We start from the raw sequence: 19,335 nt of genomic DNA, 5'->3' as shown, positions 1-19,335 counted from the left end.
AGTGAATTTTTATTTCTTTGTATCTCTGTTCCCGATTTATTTATAACCGTCAACAGAAAATGTTACATATCGGAAATCGAGGCTACCCAAAATAGGAACCGTGAGAATGTCGTAATTTATAATAATATTCAACCTCAAAAAGTTATTCAAAAAGAATTCAGTTTTCAAGAATTTTAATTCCCGGAATTAAGGACATGTTTGGTACTAATTTTTAGAATTAATTTTTTAACTATCAGAGATAAAAGTTGATTTCAACAGTGAATGAAGAAATAAAAAATGATGGCTCATCATGTTAAATAATGATAAAAAAATTGATTTTTTAACTTGAAAAATAAGAACAAAAAAGTGCTAAAATTGAAAAATTACAGCATAAAAATTAATATAGTATTTGGATCAGTCAAAGAAAGGATTTCTCCCATCCTAAATTGATTGTCTGTGACTGTAAGCATCGCTTTCTGCAGATTGTAATCTGATCCTATTTCAATTCAATTCCAACAAAATGGTTTTCAAAATTTACATCCAATTACTTCTCCAAATAGTTCTCACCACCCTCCAATCCCACTCCGCCACTTCACGCCTCTCCATCCTCCGATCCGATCACCAGAACCTCCGTCTCTCCTTCTCCGTCGTTGACTTCGGCGCCACCGGAAGTGGCAACCACTATGACACCATCCCTATCCAATCCGCCATCGATGCCTGTGCCGCCGCCTCCACCCTTCATGGCTCTCGCTGCCATGTCACCTTCCCACCCGGCAATTACTTAACTGCCACACTGCACTTGAAATCCAGGGTCTTTTTGAATATCCAAAAAAACGCCACAATATTGGGCGGCAGTAGATTGGAAGATTACCCTGAAAAGCAAGAAAAGTGGTACGTGGTGGTGGCGGAGAATGCGGTGGATGTCGGGATAACTGGCGGCGGGGAGATTAATGGGCAGGGGTGGAAATTTGTGGACAGATTTGATGAGAAAAAGAATGTGATGGTGAGTTGGAATAAGACTGGTGCGTGTTTGGGGGATGAGTGTAGACCCCGGCTAGTCGGATTCATTGGTTGTCGGAATGTTGAAATCTGGGACTTGAAACTCCACGAACCAGCTTATTGGTGGTATGTCTACTTTCACTTTACCCAGTCTTTGATTGTTCATGGGTATGTTTCTAGTACTTTGGATCGGATAAGGTTTTGCCATGGTCGCTTTCCCCGAGATGGTGTTGCTGTTATGAAGATAGCAAAACGTGCTATGAATTCATCATTTCTTTGATTTTGTTTTCAGAGTAACGTTATTTAGCACTATTAGCGTCAAGCATCAATTTAGGTAACAACTGCATGACATTAAATGATATATTCACTTAACCACAATGTTATTTAATTCATTTAATTGAACACTAGATAATATTATTCTAATTTTTAAATTACTTGTTACTCATAATTGAGGATCCCTAACAACTTGAACTTTGTCCACCTATAATTCTTGTGACTGTAGCCTCAAAATATTAGAAAAAGTGCATGCCATGTCCATCTCTTATGGTTTATATAGCCTTTGATCTCTCAACTGAGCCAGCTCAAGCATGTTAAAGTAGTTGATCGTGGGTGGCGACGGAGATAGGCAAGTTAAAACTCGAGTACTAAGTCCTAATAAATGGCCAAAGAATACTGCATTTTTTGTTGTCATAGATTACACTAGTTTTTGCTTTTCCAGTTCTATTATCCCAATTGCTAACAGGTTGTGTGATATCACAGCTTGCATATTGTTCGCTGTGACAACACGTCAATTCATGACATTTCAATATATGGAGACTTTAACACGCCTAATAACGATGGTATGGATATTGACGATTCAAATAATACACTCATCACAAGATGCAAAATCGATACAGGAGACGATGCCATATGCCCGAAAACATACACCAGTCCCCTCTATAATCTTACTGCAACCAACTGTTGGATTAGAACAAAGTCTTCAGCGATCAAACTTGGCAGCGCTAGTTGGTATTCATTCAAAGGTTTGGTGTTTGACAACATCACGATTGTGGAATCTCATCGAGGGCTGGGATTACAAATACGAGATGGAGGTACATGGTTCTGTTTCACATTCTTCTGTAATCAACTTCTATTTCATGACCATCTTAGGGTGTTTCTTGATAACCTGATGCCTGGTAGTATATTCCTTTCGAATATGGTTGTTTGTTATTTATGCCTTTGTTTAATTTTAGAAGCATATTGATATCAAGATGCTAAGACCACTCTTACCTTCTGAAAGCCTATTAGTTCAGGACTATCGTTACCAATTCTTCCCGGCTTAAATCTTTTCTCTTAAACTCCATTGGAAGTCCAACCATTGAGTACCTTGGTTTTATGACTAATGAAATTTACAAAATTTTGCCGTTGATGGTCTGTCTTACAGATAATTTGTGCCTTTGCAGGGAATGTTAGTGACATTATTTTCTCGAACATGAATATCAGCACGAGATATTATGATCCCTTGTGGTGGGGTAGAGCCGAGCCTATCTATGTGACTACTTGCCCAAGAGATGACAGTTCAAAAGCAGGCTTCATCTCTAATCTCCAATTTGTGAACATTACAGCAACTTCTGAAAACGGTATCTTCTTATCAGGATCCAAAGGCGGAGTCCTTAGCAATCTGAAGTTCGTTAATGTGAATCTGACTTACACAAGGTGGACCAACTATGCAGATGGCCTCATAGACTACAGGCCGGGTTGTCAAGGGCTCGTCAATCATAGCACCGCGGGGTTCATGATGGAGCATATCGACGGTTTGGATATTGAAAATGTAAAGATGATATGGTCTGAGGAGAGAACCGGGCAGTGGAATAATCCATTGGAATTTCGACCATCGACAGTGAATAATATCTCTTTGCTAAATTTCTATTCGGGATTGTACAAACGAGGATTAAGGCTGGATAGAGACTTAAAAAATGTTCAATTGGCAGAATAAACCGGGGCAGATTGTCGCGTGCTTGAACGCTGATGCATTATTCAAAACTGTTTTTCAGCAGAGAAAATTTGCACTATGAGAAGGCTGCATTTCATTTCAAGTTGTTCTGTTGATAATCGTATTCATGTCATAAAATCTTCATGACAATAGAAATGAAGCATTTGTTTTCTCCAGAATTATGAAAAACAAACCATGAATTCCAACTTGGATTACCAATTCTTCAACGTTAAGTTTATTTTGTTATACCTATTTGATTCCTAGATCTTAATTTACTGTTTGAATGTTTGACATGCTAAAATGAACGCAGACGGAAAAGATGGAAGACGGAGAACAAGTAAACATCTCGTTTGACACTATATATCAAAGTTTGGATGTTCAGACTCTACTGACCAATGTTGACTGGTCTATTTATCCATGTACCAAAGTAAAACAAGCAATCAGCCAAATATGAACATAAAACTCCCAAACATAACAATCCAAGCTATTGTCACAAATTTTGGTTCACACAACGTCAAAATTCATATGCCTTCTAACATGTTTGCAGACCGCATTTTTACAGGAAAGAAAACTACGTCTAAGAGACATCATACCTTTATACTTGGAGAAATCTACGTGGAGGGCTATTGGGGACAAGAAACAATTGAACAACTTTGAAAATGGTTTGTCAAAAGCACGAGAGCTGATATCACGGTGACAAAATTCTGCTACAGGGTTCTGTTTTAAAGGCACAGTACAATACAATAAAAATTCGGCATATATGATCAAAATCAGCTTCCAGAGACTACATAAACATACGTTGTTACACTAATTTTGTTCACCAATAGATTTTCCTGTCTTCACTAAATACTTCATGCCTAGAGAAAAAATTTGCACCAAGATGCTAAGAGAAGTCCGATATTCATTTGTATATGAGGGCATCACGTCCTGGCCCAATTCCAATGTAGTGAATGGGTATACCAACGAGTTCTTCTATTCTTTCGACATACTGACGTGCAGCATTTGGCAGTTCAGAGTACTTTCTGATGGAGGAAATATCGCACTGCCACCCAGATATAACTTCATATTCCACCTAAACATACAGAAGATAGCAATATCACCAAGAGAACCATATATAAAATTAGCAAATTCAGAACTGTACGGAGAGAGAGCAGTTAGCAGAGATCACATAAGTATCTCGGAATTCCTAGTACAGAACTCAATAAAAATCTATAATAATAATTATCTGCTACCAATGACTATATCTGACATTCGTGACTGCCATTTGAGCGCATATGGGGTCTTGAGGGAATGAGAATCAGTAAAATTGTACATTTGAGGTGTTCTTTCTTATATGTTGGGCATAAAATTCCCTGAGTTCCACCCTTTTAACTTAAATTAAGGAGAGCCTTCAGAAAATCACAGGCCTAAAATACAAATGAAAAAATTAAAGCTTGCCTTGATTTGCTCCAAAGCACAAAGATCTGCAGGGAATGATTGGATTGGTATACCATCAATTTGTTTGTATGAAACACCCAGCTGAATTTCTGGTAGCTCTGACAAGACATCAAGTTTGGTAAGGTTCAGAGAGGAGAAGCCATTTATTTGACAGCAGTACTTCAGTGCAACTATATCAAGCCAGCCACAACGACGTGGACGACCAGTTGTTGTGCCAAACTCCTGTCCAGCAAATCTAAGTAGGTCACCACATTTACCCAAAATTTCTGTTGGGAATGGACCAGAACCAACTCTTGTAGTGTATGCTTTGACCTGCATTATACATTGCCAATTGAGAACAAAAACTTTCAGTCTAAACAGTTCGCTAAATGAATTAACAGGACAAATGACACATGGTTTTACTACAACATTTGCAACCTGTTTCATCTCATTGGAATGCATTTCTGAGTAACATGTGTCAAAGCCAATCACAAAAGGATACTCAGGCAACAATTTTCACTAAAAAGCACTTTGGCTTTCATGTTGAAATGGATGTATTGGTAAAATTCAAGCTTCAGCAGTCACAAAGGGAGGGATTAATTTGTAAGGAAAGAAAACCACTTACCACACCCACAAGATCACCAACAACTCTTGGAGCGATGCCAAGACCTGTGCATATTCCTCCAGCTGACGGACTAGAGGAAGTTACAAAGGGATAAGTTCCAAAATCGACATCTAACATAGTTGCCTGACCACCTTCAACTAGTATCTTCTTTTTTCGAGAGAGAGCATCATTCATGAAATGCACGGTATCAGTGATATAGGGTTCCAACCTCTCAGCAAATCTCATGTATCGTTCAACTTCTTTCCTGAGCATGTCAGGGCCATAGTTAAAACCTTGGAATCTTGAAGCTGCATCTGACAATAAAAGATCAAGCTTCTGAGGGAAAGTATCCATATGCCTCAAGTCGCTTACTCTTATGCCATTCCGGATAACCTTGCTTGAATAGCAAGGTCCAATGCCTCTTCTAGTAGTTCCAATGAAGGATTTAGCAAGTTCAGCTTCTCTAAGCCCATCAACTTCTTGATGAAAATCAAATAGCAAGTGAGCGCGATCAGATACCAATATCCTTCCTTTGCAAGAGACGCCATTAGATTCCAGGCCATCGATTTCTTTGAAGAATCCAGGCAGATGCACCACGACCCCATTACCAATTACACAGACAGTATCCTCGTTGAGAATGCCAGAAGGAACAAGGTGAAGCGCAAACTTTTTGCCTTCTGAGTTATAAATAGTGTGCCCAGCATTAGATCCACCCTGCCATCAAATAATTTTGAAGGCTCCAAAATATTAGCAGGAAAAGAATATGGAAAAACAGAAATTCAAGACAATTTGCTGTGTCAATAACGACAATATTGGGTGACCTGTTCACAAGCTCTATCTACTGATGCAATTAGGGAAACATTTTCTAGAGGATGGAAAATCAAGCCCCCGTTTGGTAGCAATTTTTCACCACAAAGAATTGATTTTTTGACCGTTGTTTCACTATTTCAATCGTCATTTTTGACTTATTCACTCACAGGTAGAATCCATTTTTCTTTCTAACGGTCAAAAAATCAATTCTCATAATCACTACCGAATAGAATCCAAGTGTCCACTATACTAATTTCAAATATTAACTCTCTCTCTCATAATCATATGTATGGAGAACAAAATTACTCCTTCAGTTTGTATTTAAAATAGCAAAAAAGAAATTTTATCTTAAGTAATTGGCATATAACAATAAAAAACTACAACATCATGTTTCATTTCTCATAAGATAGGGCATTGGGTATGGTAAAATACACTAACAGCGAAGTCACACTTCCTTCTCTATAATAGAAGCTTCAACAGGTTACAGGTTGAAGAAAGTATATTCCAGGGGAAGCATTTTTGTAGAATATTATTCAATTTAGTTCTAACAGAAGAAAATTTCGACCTCTACCTTAAACTATTATCAAAACTTACTAATCAAGCTACTAATAAAATTTGCAAAAGTATTAACGACTTTCAGAAAGTAAATAAGTAATTTTACTCGACCCAATGCCATGTGTGTGACTATGGAGCTTCCACGTGGACCTCATTGAGAGCATTACTTATGATCATACCTAATTTTCACATGAATGCTCGCAAATTAGACTTGGAGGACTATAATGTTACCTCATACCTCATAAAAATATATATATATATATATATATATATATATAAGTCCTATGTATCACATGAATGTATACATAGACTTGAGTGACTATTGTTGTTGATCATAAGTAATGCTCTCAATGAGGTCCACATTGAAGTTCCATAGTCACACACGTGGCATTGGGTCGAGTAAAAGAAGAGTCATAGACGAGGTCAACGGCCAAGGTTGTTGCATTGAGCGCCGAGGTCATTTAACTAGAATTCTCCCAAGTGGTCCTAGCCTATGTTCATCCGAAGTGGGGTTACTTCCTTCGGCCGAACCCCATAGCTTCCGAAGTCCTTGACGCCCAGAAGAGTGTCTATTAAGTGTATCTTAGGGATTGATTGATGTGACATTCTTATTAAATACTTGTCAGGAATGTCAACCTAGAGATGTAAAATGGCTGACTCCTTGTCAAATGTAATTAATGTGAGGTAGAGTTGATATGACGCCAGGGTCTAGCAGGTCAGACTACATGAATTGAATCCATCGGTAACCACGTCGGCCAGATTAGTATAAATGGCTGATTCTTGTATCATTGCAAAGCATGGATCTTTGAAAAAAAAGAAAACATTATATATATTTCTCCATACAAGATTGTCCATTGCTCCCGTCTTCTTCTTCTACAAATATATTCATTTCCGGTCAACATATTACAAAACACGTCCACGTCTATATTGTCTTGACACCTGTTGGCCATTTTCTGAGGCCAACGAGTAATGTAATGTTAATAATGACTTAGAAATCATCATGTAATTAAAATGTACAACATCCCAATGTTCATGTGTGTATGTGTATGTGTGTACCTGACACCGAGCCACAATGTCGAAGTGCTTTGCGAGGATGTCTACGAGCTTTCCTTTGCCTTCATCACCCCACTGGCAACCCAGCACGCCAGAGACCTGACTCAGTGACTCGATTCGATTCAGTTCCGAGTCGGACTGGTTTACTCGAGAAGCAGTTTTACCCAACGCGCAAACAACATCGAATCTCTTGAAATCAATAAAATTCCTCTGCAACTGCGGCTGGTTGTGGGGGAAAACGTGAGGATGGGATTGAGACCGGGCGAGATTGTGGGGCCCAACGAAGATGGCGTTGGAATCGTATCTGAGAGATGAGAAGTTCATAGTGACGGTGCTGGTATTTCAAAGAATTACGCTTTTGAGGGCCGGCCGGTTCTAAAAGAAAAGACAAAAAAGACAAAAATAAATTCTTGCCTTCAGCCTCAGGTTCATCACTCCACTGGCAGCAATTAGGGTGAAAAAAAAAAAAAAAAAGGAAAAATCGATTAAACCAAATTGAGTCACTTGGGGGTTGGTTAGAACCAAAAAATTGATTTAATTCGATTAATTTTGACTCATTAAAAAGTGGAGTTGAATTGGTTTCGGTTTAAACAACCAACCCATCAATTACTCAACACTACCTGCTAATACATTTTTTTTAATTTTAAAATTCATCTTTTTAAACTTAAAATAAAATAATAAAAATAAAAATAAAAATATAATTGTTTCTCTGATAACTTGTTTACCGTCTACGCTTCTTCTAATATAACTCCAAATTTCAAAAGACGAGAAAGGAAGAAGAAGAAGTATTTTTTGTTAACTTTAAATTTAGGGGGTGTTTGTGCCCCACTATTTGTGAATTATTATAGAATAGTGATTAATTTTGAAATGTGTGGTTAAAAAAAAATTTATTTATGCATAATATTATTTTAATGAAAATGTGTGGTTAAAAATAAGTATTGTACAAAAAATAATGTGTTAGAATGGTAGACAAACAAAATCTTAGATTATAACATTACTTTTTATTTTGGTATAATTATTTGTTGGTAAATATTGAATATTTAATATTTAGGATGATCTTGAAAAAATTCGACCATTTTCAATTTACATTATATATATTATTGACATGCTCTACGAAAGCAAAAAATATACATGTATAAGAAAACAAAATTGGCAGGCAAATTTTTTTTTTACTCGCACCATTCAAATCTATTAACCAAATCTAATAGACCCAAGCTGATTTTGTTTGGTTTCAACGGTTGGGCCCAGATAATTGCAAATTAATTAGGGTCCCGATTTTAACAAGTTGTGCTGCCTTGGAACCAGATGACCCAACTAGGGATGGTAGTGGGCCGAGTCGAGTCGATTCGACTCGTTAATCCACGAGCTCGGTTTGGGTTCGTGCCAAATGACCCAACTAGGGATGGTAGTGGGTCGAGTCGAGCCGATTTGACTCGTTAATCCACGAGCTCGGTTTGGGTTCGTGGCTCGTTTTTCACGAGCCGAGCTCGGCTCGTTGCTTGTGGGCGAGCTCGTGGGCCGAGCCCAGCCGAGCCTACGAGAGGCTCGCGAGCTCGTGAATTTTTATTTTTATTGCACATTTTTCAAATTTTATTGATAAAATTTTATTTTTTTCCCACATTTTTGGACGAGCCGGCTCGTGCGCGAGCTCGGCTCGTTGGACGGGACCCCTCGCTCGGCTCGAGCGACGAGCCCGAGCAGCCCACGAGCCGAGCTTTGACGAGCCGGCTCGGTCCAATTGACATCCCTAGATCCAACCCAATTTAACACAGTCAAAGAAATCTGAAAAATTCATAAGACAACTTACAAAAATACCCTTAAAATTATGAATCTTTCGAAAAATCATATTAAAATTTTTGGAAGTAATAAATACTGTTTAAAATTAAAAAGTAACACAATGTCACTTTTTTTTTTACAAATAAAAATTGTCAAAAAAATGACACAATGTCACCTTTAAAAGTTTATTTTCACTTTTATATTAAAAAATGACATACAATCTCACTTTTATTAAAAAATGATATTTTTCACTAAAAAAAGGTGATAACTACTTCAAAAAGTAATAAAATTTCAAAAATATTGCAGAAATTAAAAAAAAATGTGACGAATTTAAAAAAGTGACACATTAAAAAAAATTGCACAAATTAAAAAAAAAAAAGACAGAAAATAAAAAAGTGACACAATTTTTTACATTTTCATTGAGCAAACACTTTACATGCATCAATCTAATTAATTCAAAAATTTTCTTTTCACATATATTAATATAAAATAATGTTTGAATTTGTAAGTTCAAATTTTCAAAAAAAGGGACACATATACATCTAGTTAATTGCTCCAATGAGATGATGTGACTTTTTTTTTTTTTTTTTTATAGAAAAAGTCTCACTTTTTCACATTTTCCTTAAACAAACACATTATATGTATCAATCTGACTGATTCAAAACTACCTTTTATGTATTAACATAAATCAATGCTTGAATTTTTATATTCAAAATTTCAAAAATGCACACAGTGTGACTTTTTTTTTAGAAAAGTGATAAAATGTCACTTTTTCACATTCTTCTTTCGTCAAACACTTTGTATGCATCTTGTTACGTGTTGACACACTTGGCCAACTCACTGGGGCCTATGGCACACTCATGTCGGACTACGTGGCACTCCAGCCAAGGTAATATGTATCGTTGAGGCCCACATACCGAGAACACCATGAAAAGGTAGCCGAAGCCCTAAAGCAGAAGTATTATGTGAGTGGCTGAAGCCCTGAAGCCGAAGCAGGAGATCTACATAAGGATCTTGTTTGAATGATTGATGAGACGTTTGTCAGAAGTGTAAATGTTAAGTCTTGTCACTAGTATGAGGATTTTGCATAAGTAATAAATGTGCAGCAAGCTAGCAAGTTAAGAATGATGCCTAGGATTAGATGTTTAAGTTAAAGAGATGATGCCACGTGCGTCCTCATCCAAAGGCCACAATTTCACATGTACTACTATAAATACTTCCCTTATGTAACATTAAAGGGCTAATGCAAGAATCAATACAAGGAACAAAACTTTACTCAACTCTCTCTTATTATCTTGTAATACAATGCGAGTTTACACATTTTTACATGCACATTTACAAATATCGATTGGTAATTATTGTACAATCGGTCTACGAACATCTCGCCGGATTTCGAACGTCTTCGTCCCGCACCGTTGAGCTACTCCCACGCCCTTGATCTGTCCGTTTTAGACCGTCCACGTGTCTGTATGTTGGACTTTCGCTTACGAGTGCGCGGGTGGATCCGGTATCTGTTGGCAACATTTTTTTGGGTCAACAGGTTGGCGCCGTCTTTGGAAAACCATACTATAACCAGGAGCAACAGTGTGGAAGAAGCTTATCGAAAAGAATTTTTAGGCATCCCACTTGAAAAAGGATTTGTTCTTGCAAAAGAACAAATGGAAGCTCCACAACTTAGCAACAATCTGAGATCGGAACAGAAGAGAATGAGTTCAGACGAAGATGTACACCCTAGGAAGGTAAGAGAAAATGTGGGAATGTCCCCACCAGCAGCTGCCCCTACAGCTCGGCATCGACCTCACCACCACCACAGAAGAGGTGGTATGCGGATGGCCGCTCAATTGTCAAGGGAAATGGCCACCATGACTGCAAACTTGAGGGACATTGCTAGTTAAAACATGGCCATGAGAGAACTTATAGCCCAAATGCAGAGCCAGTGAGGCTTCCCCAATCCTCCCTATGCCCCCCAAGAACATTACGACCAAGATGAGGAAGTTCAAAGTCAAATGACTGTACCGGCAAAATACAGCCAAGGTAGGAGCCCCATGGAGAGGGAAATAGAAGTTGATGTTTCCTCCAATTATGCTGTTGGCCGACCCACCGAGGCCCGGCATAACCAGGACAACTTTCCACCAACATATGAGCCAGAACAAAGACCTTGGAGGTCTAATAGCGTCTTTGACAGAATTAGCCCCGCAGTACTGAGGCACAGGCAACAATAACAACAATGTGAGCCTCGGAATAGACCACAACCCCCCACATCCAATGTTTCATCAGCCAAAGGAAAGGCATGAGAATGCCCTCCGTGCTGCTCCGCCTATAAATAGACGCCAAAGGAGGGAAGAGGAGGCTAGGACCCTCTCACCAAATACCCAGGTATGAAGTCGAGGAAAATAATGACTCAGATGAGCAGTAGAGGTCCTGTGACTTGGACGATGACGATGAAAATCTGTCATTCTCAAGGGAACTAAGAAATGCCCAGGCTCTGAGCCACTATGTGATGCCCAAGATACCAAAGTATGACGGGAGAGGCGACCCGGAGAAATACTTAACCGCTTATAAAACTCATATGAGCCTTAGAGGCGCCACCCCAGCCGTGAAATTTAGAGCTTTTCATTTAACACTTAGTGGAGCGGCTGAAATCTGGTATAGTCGATTGCCGTCTGGGAGCATAAGGAGATAACTGGAATTCAAGACCACTTTCGTAAAGAGGTTTGCAGTGAGCAAGGAGGGAGTGACCCCCATCCAGCGTCTTCAATACATGAGGCAGGCACATGAGGAATCCGTGAAAAGCTTTTTATCACGTCTTACTAACGAAATGACGTATTGAGTGCAAGTTACCGATCGTGAAGCTTTGTCAGCCTTAAGAAGAGGTCTGAATGTTCTGGAGGGACGTGCAAAACTAAGATCCCACCACCTATGACGCCATGTTGGAAACGATGAGGCGGGAGATTAATAAAGAATTAATTGAGTACCAAAATCGGGCCAGCAGAGGCCTCCCACCTCAATAAAGACAGCGCGCTAGGGACCGACCTCCCATCTAATGGATTACTAGATGAACTCACTTGGTGGTGAAAATTTAGGGCAAGCACTTGCCACTACCACTTTGAACGCAGTTCCAACCTTGGCATATGAATATGTCAATCCAACAACTACTAACCCGCAAGCAGGGACTTCACAACAGGCCCCCATAGAGGAAGAGGCTGGGGGTGCGGTTCAGGACCAAGGAATAGGCCTAATCAGAACCCCCCCGATTATTGTACGTACCACCGCTCCTACGATCATGACACGTCAGAGTGTCGAGAGTACGCATACCGCAATCGACGGAAAAATCCCCAAGACAGGAGGAATGATTTGCCGCACGCGAACAGGCCGCGCCTGGGAACGACCAGCGACCTAGGCATGAGGAGGCTGCTCCCCACCAGTGATATGTCTCCCCCCACCGAAGGGAACATGTCGTGGATAGAACTAGGGAAGGACACAGGCATCGGGGGAACCGCCATGCACGAGAAGAGGCCCCTATTCAAAAAATATACACCATATTTGGAGGCCCCTACGTGGGAGGGAAAACTCGGAACGCAAAACGAAATTACGTCTGAGAGGCCAAACGCCTCACACTGACCAGTTATATTGTATACAGTAGCTCCTGAAGAAACTAAGTACCATCCATCGTCTTCACCCATGAGGACTCTGAAGGAGTTCACTACCCCCATTGTGATGCACTTGTGATAAGGGTCGTGGTGGCCCGAAATGGACTCAAGCGAATGCTAGTAGACAATGGCAGCTCCGTTAACATCATGTTCAGGTCCACCTTTGATAAGATGATCCTGGACTAAGAGCTGACGCCCACCACCACTCCTCTATATGAATTTACCAGAGATAGTATCACTCCGAGAGGAAAGACAACATTGGCGGTAGAGATGGAAGAGTCCCCCCAAACCACCATGAACTTCATGGAATTCCTTATTGTAGATAGTCAGTTGGCCTACCACAAAGTCTTGGGTAGACCAGCCTTAAAGGAGTTGGGAGCCGTCACTTTCATCCACCACTTATGCATGAAACTCCCAACTGAGAACGGGGTGATAACAGTGAAAGGTGACCAAAGATGATCAAGAGAGTGCTACCTGAGCTCATCAGAAAGGTCGAGCCCCGAGATGTACATGCCATCTTGACTGATGTGGATATGGAAGACGTCCCAAGTGAGGCCCCTCCCGAATGAGAGGATGTTGACATGATCGAGGCACCTCTCGAGCAGGAAGAACTCTCCATGATCGATGAGATCGATCCCCGCGTGATTGAGCATGAACCCCAAGCAACTTCGGTTGAGAAACTAAAAAGCTTCCTGGTCGACCCCCGCAACCCCGCGAAGATGTTGAAAGTGGGCGTAGGCTTGAGCAACGACGTGAAAGAAAAATTGAAAGACTTCCTTTGCAAGAACCTTGACATCTTTGCTTGGAGGCATGAGGACATGGTGGGCATAGACCCCAAGGTCAGCTGCCACTACCTAAAAATAGATCTTAAGGTTGCCCTGTACAGACAAAAGAGAAGAAGTCTCAACCCATGAGGCTCTGAAAGAGGAAGTACAAAAGCTAATCGAGAATGGCTTCATCAGAGAGGTCATCTACCCGAAGTGGGTCTCCAACCCGGTGCAAGTCAAGAAGCACAAGGTAAGTGGAGGGTATGTATTGACTTTACCAATCTCAACAAGGCATGCCCCAAAGATAGCTTCCCACTTCCGAGAATTGATCAATTGGTAGACTCCACCACTAGGCATGAGCTCCTTAGCTTCATGGATGTCTGCTCTGGCTACAACCAAATACTAATGTACTTGTCTGATGAGGAGAACACCTCCTTTATCACTGACAAAGGCCTTTACTGCTACAAGATGATGCCCTTCGAGTTGAAAAATGTTGGGGCCGCCTATCAAAGGCTTGTCAACAAAATGTTTGTAGACCTCATCGGTAAAACAATGGAAGTCTACATTGTCGATATGCTTGTGAAAAGCCTAAAAGCGGATGACCATGTGACGCACTTGGATAATACTTTTCGAATCCTCAGAAGGTACAGGATGAAGCTCAACCCCCTCAAGTGCGCTTTTAGCATTGCCTCTGGCAAGTTCCTATGGTACATGGTGAACCGAAAAGGAATCGAAGCCAACTCTGAAAAGATCAATGCCTTACTTGAGATGAGATCATCCCAGAAACCCAAGGAAGTCCAAAGCCTAATGGGACGAGTGGCAGCCTTTAGCCGCTTTGTCTCCAATGCCATCGATAAATGCCTCCCGTTCTTCAAGGTATTGAAAGCTGGAAAGAAATTCGAATGGAATGAGGAATGTGAAAAGGCTGAAAAGGCATCTAGGGCAGGTCCCCTCCTCTCCAAGACAAAGCCTGGCGATAGCCTTCAACTATACCTGATCGTCTCCAATGAGGCCATCAGTGCGGTCCTAACCCAAGAAGAAGGAACTACCCAACTTCCCGTGTATTACACGAGCAAGGCAATCCTATCTCCTGAAACTCGCTATCCCGATATGGAGAAGCTCCCCTTAGCCTTGATCACAGCCTCTTGGAAGTACTCTAGGAAGCTGAGGCCCTACTTCCAAGCACACACCATTCACGTTCTGACCAACTTCCCTTTGAGGCAAGTACTACAGAAGCTGGATGCCTCGGGAAGACTATTGAAATGGGCAGTAGAGTTAAGTAAATTCGACATTATCTTATAGACAAGGGCAGCCATCAAGGGCCAAACATTAGTTGATTTTGTAGCAAAGTTCACCAATGTACTCGAGGTGGAAGAGGTTATGAAACCTGTTGAGCCCCCCACGTCGAACTTGTTCATGGATGGTTTGGCTGGAGACACAGGTTCGAGAGTTAAGGTAGTCCTTGTCAACCCAGAAGGTCATAAGCTGAACTCAGCCGTGAGATTTGGATTTAAGGCCACCAACAGCGCTGCTGAGTTTGAGGCGCTCCTTGCGAGCCTCAGTTAGCCAAAGAAATGCAGGTAAGAAGGCTACGTGTCAACAGTGACTCCCAGCTGGTTGTGAGCCAAGTCAATGGTAGTTTTTCAGCTAAAGATAAAATCATGGCCTCCTACTTAAAGATGGTGATGCACTTCCTCCCATCTTTGAAAAATTCAAAATAATGCAAATATCTCGCCTTGAGTACGCACATGCAGATGTTCTCTCCAAACTCGCGAGCAGCAGAGACTTCGAACTACTTACTATAGTACCAATTGAGCACTTTCTCATGCCGTCTATCGAGGTCTCTGAGGTAATGTGGGTCGAAGGGACCCCCACATGGATACAACCAATCATAGCCTACCTAAAGGACCGGTCCTGCCTACCGACAAAGATGAGGCCTATAAGCTGAGAAGGAGGTAAGCACATTTCCTCTTCGTCGATGACGTACTCTACAAAAGAAGCTTCTCCTCCCCACTTCTTCGCTGCATGGGGGGAGATGAGGCCACGTACATTCTGAGGGAAATCCATGGAGGTCTCGCCTGGACTTCGAGGCTCACTCCACATGCCTTTCTTTGGCGATGCTGAATGCTATTGAGAGAAGCCTCTACGTGGTTGCACCATCCACCATGTAGAAAAGTGTGGGACCCTCGAAGGAGAGGTCTAGACTCCCAACTCTGGTGTCACCTCGCCTAGACTCCGATGCTCACTCCACATGCATTCCTTTGATGAGGCTAAACATCATTGGGAGAAGCCTCTATGTGGCTGCACCATCCACCATGTAGGGAACCGTGGGAGCCTCGAAAGAGAGGTCCAGACCCCCAACTCTGGGGTCACCTCACCTGGACTCCGAGACTCACTTCACATGCCTTCTATGTGACTGCACCATCCACTATGTAGGGAAGCATGGGAGCCTCGAATGAGAGGTCCAGACCCCCAAATTTAGGGTTACCTCGCTTGGATTCCGAGGCTCACTCCACATGTCTTCCTTTGGCGAGTCTGAACGCCATTGGGAGAAGCCTCTACATGGCTGCACCATCCACCATGTAGGGAAGCGTGGGAGCCTCGAAGGAGAGGTCTAGACCCCTAACTCTGAGGTCATCTCTCCTGGACTCCGAGGCTCACTCCACATGCCTTCCTTTGGCGAGGCTGAATGCTATTGGGAGAAGCCTCTACGTGGTTGTACCATCCACCATGTAGGGAAGCGTGGGAGCTTTAGAGGAGAGGTCCAGACCCCAACTCTGGGGTTACCTCTCTTGGACTCCGATGCTCACTCCACATGCCTTCTTTTAGCGAGGCTGAACGCCATTGGGAGAAGCGTCTACGTGACTGCATCATATATCATGTAGGAAAGTGTGGGAGCCTTGGAGGAGAGGTCTAGACCTCCAACTCTGGGGTCACCTTACCTAGACTCCGAGACTCACTCCACATGCCTTCCTTTAGCGAGGCTGAATGCCAATGGGAGAAGCCTCTACATGGCTGCACCATCCACCATGTAAGGAAGCGTGGAAGCCTCGGAGGAGAGGTCCAAACCTTCAACTCTGGTGTCACGTCACCTGGACTTCGAGGCTTACTCCACATGCCTTCCTTTGGCGAGACTGGACACCAATGGGAGAAGCCTCTACGTGGCTGCACTATCCACCATGTAGGGAAGCGTAGGAGCCTCGGAGGAGAGGTCTAGACACCCAAGTCTAGGATCACCTCGAATGAACTCTGAGCCTCACTCCACATGCCTCGACATGCATATCTCACCCACCATTCGAACTCAATGAAAAGATTCAGTCAAATAATCTAAGTGCAATTTGGACATCATGGTGATGGAGCCTCAGCACAACCCATTAAGTCATCATTTATATGGCTTGATTGTTAGCTCACCTTGAAGAGAGATGTCAAGTTCAGATTACTAATTCAAACTTATGCTTGTTTATTTACCGATGTGTATGCACTTGATATTAAAAAGAAAGCAAAACTTTATAAAAACATGGCATTCATTAATATTGAGAACATTACAAAAGGTGGGCTCAAGGCCAGTACATTGTGAGAAACTGAAAAGAAATCCTACACTAAGCTTTGGATGATGGAGGGAGTGCCTCTGCAGCAAGAGCTTCAGCAGTTTCAGCGTCAGGCCCTTCTTCAATTTTTTCAGCTGCTTTTTCCCCTACTACTTCCTCAACTAAGGTTTGAGGTACTTCATCCACAAACTCAGACCTGAGTTGAGACAAATCGTAGCTTGGGTAAAGTTTCTCAACCCTCTCCATCACCTCAGCGTAGCTAAAGTTTCTCCAGTATACGCTGAAGCTCCGCTGAGGAGGAGTTGAAGAGGTTGAGGGCCGAGGCACAGAAGACAAAGGCCCAAAAAGTTGAAGACGTTGCGAAGTTGGAATCTGCCTTGGCCTAAATAGAGGCTTTGAAAAAGGAGGCATATGAGTCTCAGTGTGAGGTGGCCTCTCTCACTAAAAAGGTGGAGACGTCAAATAATCATCAGAAAGTCACTACTGAGGCCCTGGAAAAAGCAAACCTCGAGCTTGTTGGGGCCAAGGATGCATACCAATTTTTGAATGACCAAATAAAATGGCATGTTGATGAACTAGCCAAGGCGAGAGAGACAGCCAATGTGGCGGGGAAGGAGGCGTGCAACACCCACCTATCAGTCCAAAATTTGTAAAAACTGGTTGTAGCACCCCTGACCTCTTCAGGAAGAGCCTCCAACAAAGCAGGGGCAAGCTCTTCTTCACGCCCAGCTAGGAAGTTAGGGGATTTCCCTTGGGTCTTTACGGGCTTCTGCCGTGCAGCTTCCTCTTCTGCCTTTATTGTGGCCAACCTCGCTGCCTCCTCAGCCGCCTCCTCCACCTCGACTTTTCGAACCATCTCCACCTTCATCGCCTTCATGGCAGAGTCCATGAGTTTCGGTGGTCGGGAGTCCTTGCCAGTTTGGGAAATGGAAGTCCCAAACTTCCCCGAAGAACTAGTGAGGTGGACTATCTTCCTCTTCTTGGAGTCCTCAGGGACTTTCTCTTTTCCCCGAGGCTCTTTATCTTTCTCTTTCCTTGTAGCATCCTCCTTGGCAGCCTGAGAGGTATTGACCTTGGAAAGGAGCTCTACTTGCCTCTCACCTCTTTAGCCCCGCTTGAACTGGGTTTCAAAGGCCGGGCCCCAACAGTAGTCGTGGCCTTCATTATAGTGGCCATGTTGGGGACAGGGTACTTCCTTCTCGTGAACTTATCCGTAACACAAAGGAACGGATCAGAAGTTGACATCAATAAGCAAACTTTTCCATCAGTCTCACTTCTTACCCTTGGAAGCCATAAGTCCGAAGTCAAGCAAATAACGGCTTCGGTCGATGAGATGATCGAAGTGACGAAGCTTCAGAGGACGCTTGTAAATGTCCTCTACAACATCAAACTCTGCTTCCTGGAGCTGGTACCTCGTACTTGAGTCTGCAAAACATGACAATAGTTAGGCAAAAAAAATTCTAGAAAGCTTAGTAGAATATAAATAGCTTAGGCTGGGAGACTCATGAGCTTCGTAGTATTGGGTCGGTACTGTACAAGCCAAGGCTTTGTCCCCAACTACTGCTTGCCAGTTGTCTCGAACCCAGAACCATAACTCCTTCCACTCCTTGATGGAAGAAGATAATCCAACCACAAAAGGGGCGTGTGACCCCCAAGGAGTAATGTAGTACCACCCCTTCGACTCATCTTTGCCCAAGACTCTGGGCTGGAAGAGGGTCTGGTCTTCCCCCATCAACACTTTTTTCCATAGGAAGTAGGACCCCACCAACTGGCTCCACCTACTCAGCAGAACCTGGGTCTGTGACAACATAAAATTCCTTAGCACTGCCCTGAAGAAGGGGTGTAGAGAAAGACGCATACCACCTTAAATAAGTATTCGCTAACTGCGACACATCCGGGCCTCAAATAGCAAGCCCGTTCATCAGCATTGGGGACTAACATTTCTATGTTATGAAGCACGCAGTACCTGTTCCTTATCTCCCCCAACTTCTTCTGGGTCATATTTGAAGGTATCCTGGACACACCCCACTCCTCCTCATAATTTATGGGCTCTTCGTCATAGCATAATGTTTGACCTCGGAGTCCCCCATACGAACTGCCCCAAATGACGCGACAGTGACTACCTCCCTACCCAGAGTGGACTCCATATCAGAATAAATTTGGAAAATGAACAAAGATCACAAAACAAATTCTTGAAAGAAATACC

General features: G+C 42.3%; 2 protein-coding genes across 2 annotated transcripts; one reads left to right on the top strand and one right to left on the bottom strand.

Annotated features, from left to right (window-relative positions):
• Positions 1–405: 405 nt before the first annotated feature.
• LOC111392757 (exo-poly-alpha-D-galacturonosidase) lies at positions 406–3,169 on the top strand. Its single transcript, XM_023018153.1, has 3 exons — positions 406–1,104; positions 1,738–2,069; positions 2,421–3,169. The coding sequence occupies exons 1-3, from the start codon at positions 500–502 to the stop codon at positions 2,951–2,953; spliced, it is 1,470 nt and encodes a 489-aa protein (XP_022873921.1). The 5' UTR covers positions 406–499; the 3' UTR covers positions 2,954–3,169.
• A 424-nt stretch (positions 3,170–3,593) lies between these two features.
• On the bottom strand, positions 3,594–7,874 carry LOC111392750 (adenylosuccinate synthetase, chloroplastic-like). The gene is made up of 4 exons (XM_023018147.1): positions 7,392–7,874; positions 4,992–5,684; positions 4,388–4,699; positions 3,594–4,022 (listed from the first exon to the last, which is right to left on the bottom strand). The coding sequence occupies exons 1-4, from the start codon at positions 7,710–7,712 to the stop codon at positions 3,852–3,854; spliced, it is 1,497 nt and encodes a 498-aa protein (XP_022873915.1). The 5' UTR covers positions 7,713–7,874; the 3' UTR covers positions 3,594–3,851.
• Between the last annotated feature and the right edge of the window lie 11,461 nt (positions 7,875–19,335).

The sequence above is a fragment of the Olea europaea genome, unplaced genomic scaffold (genome assembly GCF_002742605.1).
Source record: "Olea europaea var. sylvestris unplaced genomic scaffold, O_europaea_v1 scaffold973, whole genome shotgun sequence".
In the NCBI taxonomy this organism is placed as follows: domain Eukaryota; kingdom Viridiplantae; phylum Streptophyta; class Magnoliopsida; order Lamiales; family Oleaceae; genus Olea; species Olea europaea.
The sequence above is the reverse complement of the archived record's forward strand: the minus strand, read 5'-3'. Positions and strand labels throughout refer to the sequence as shown.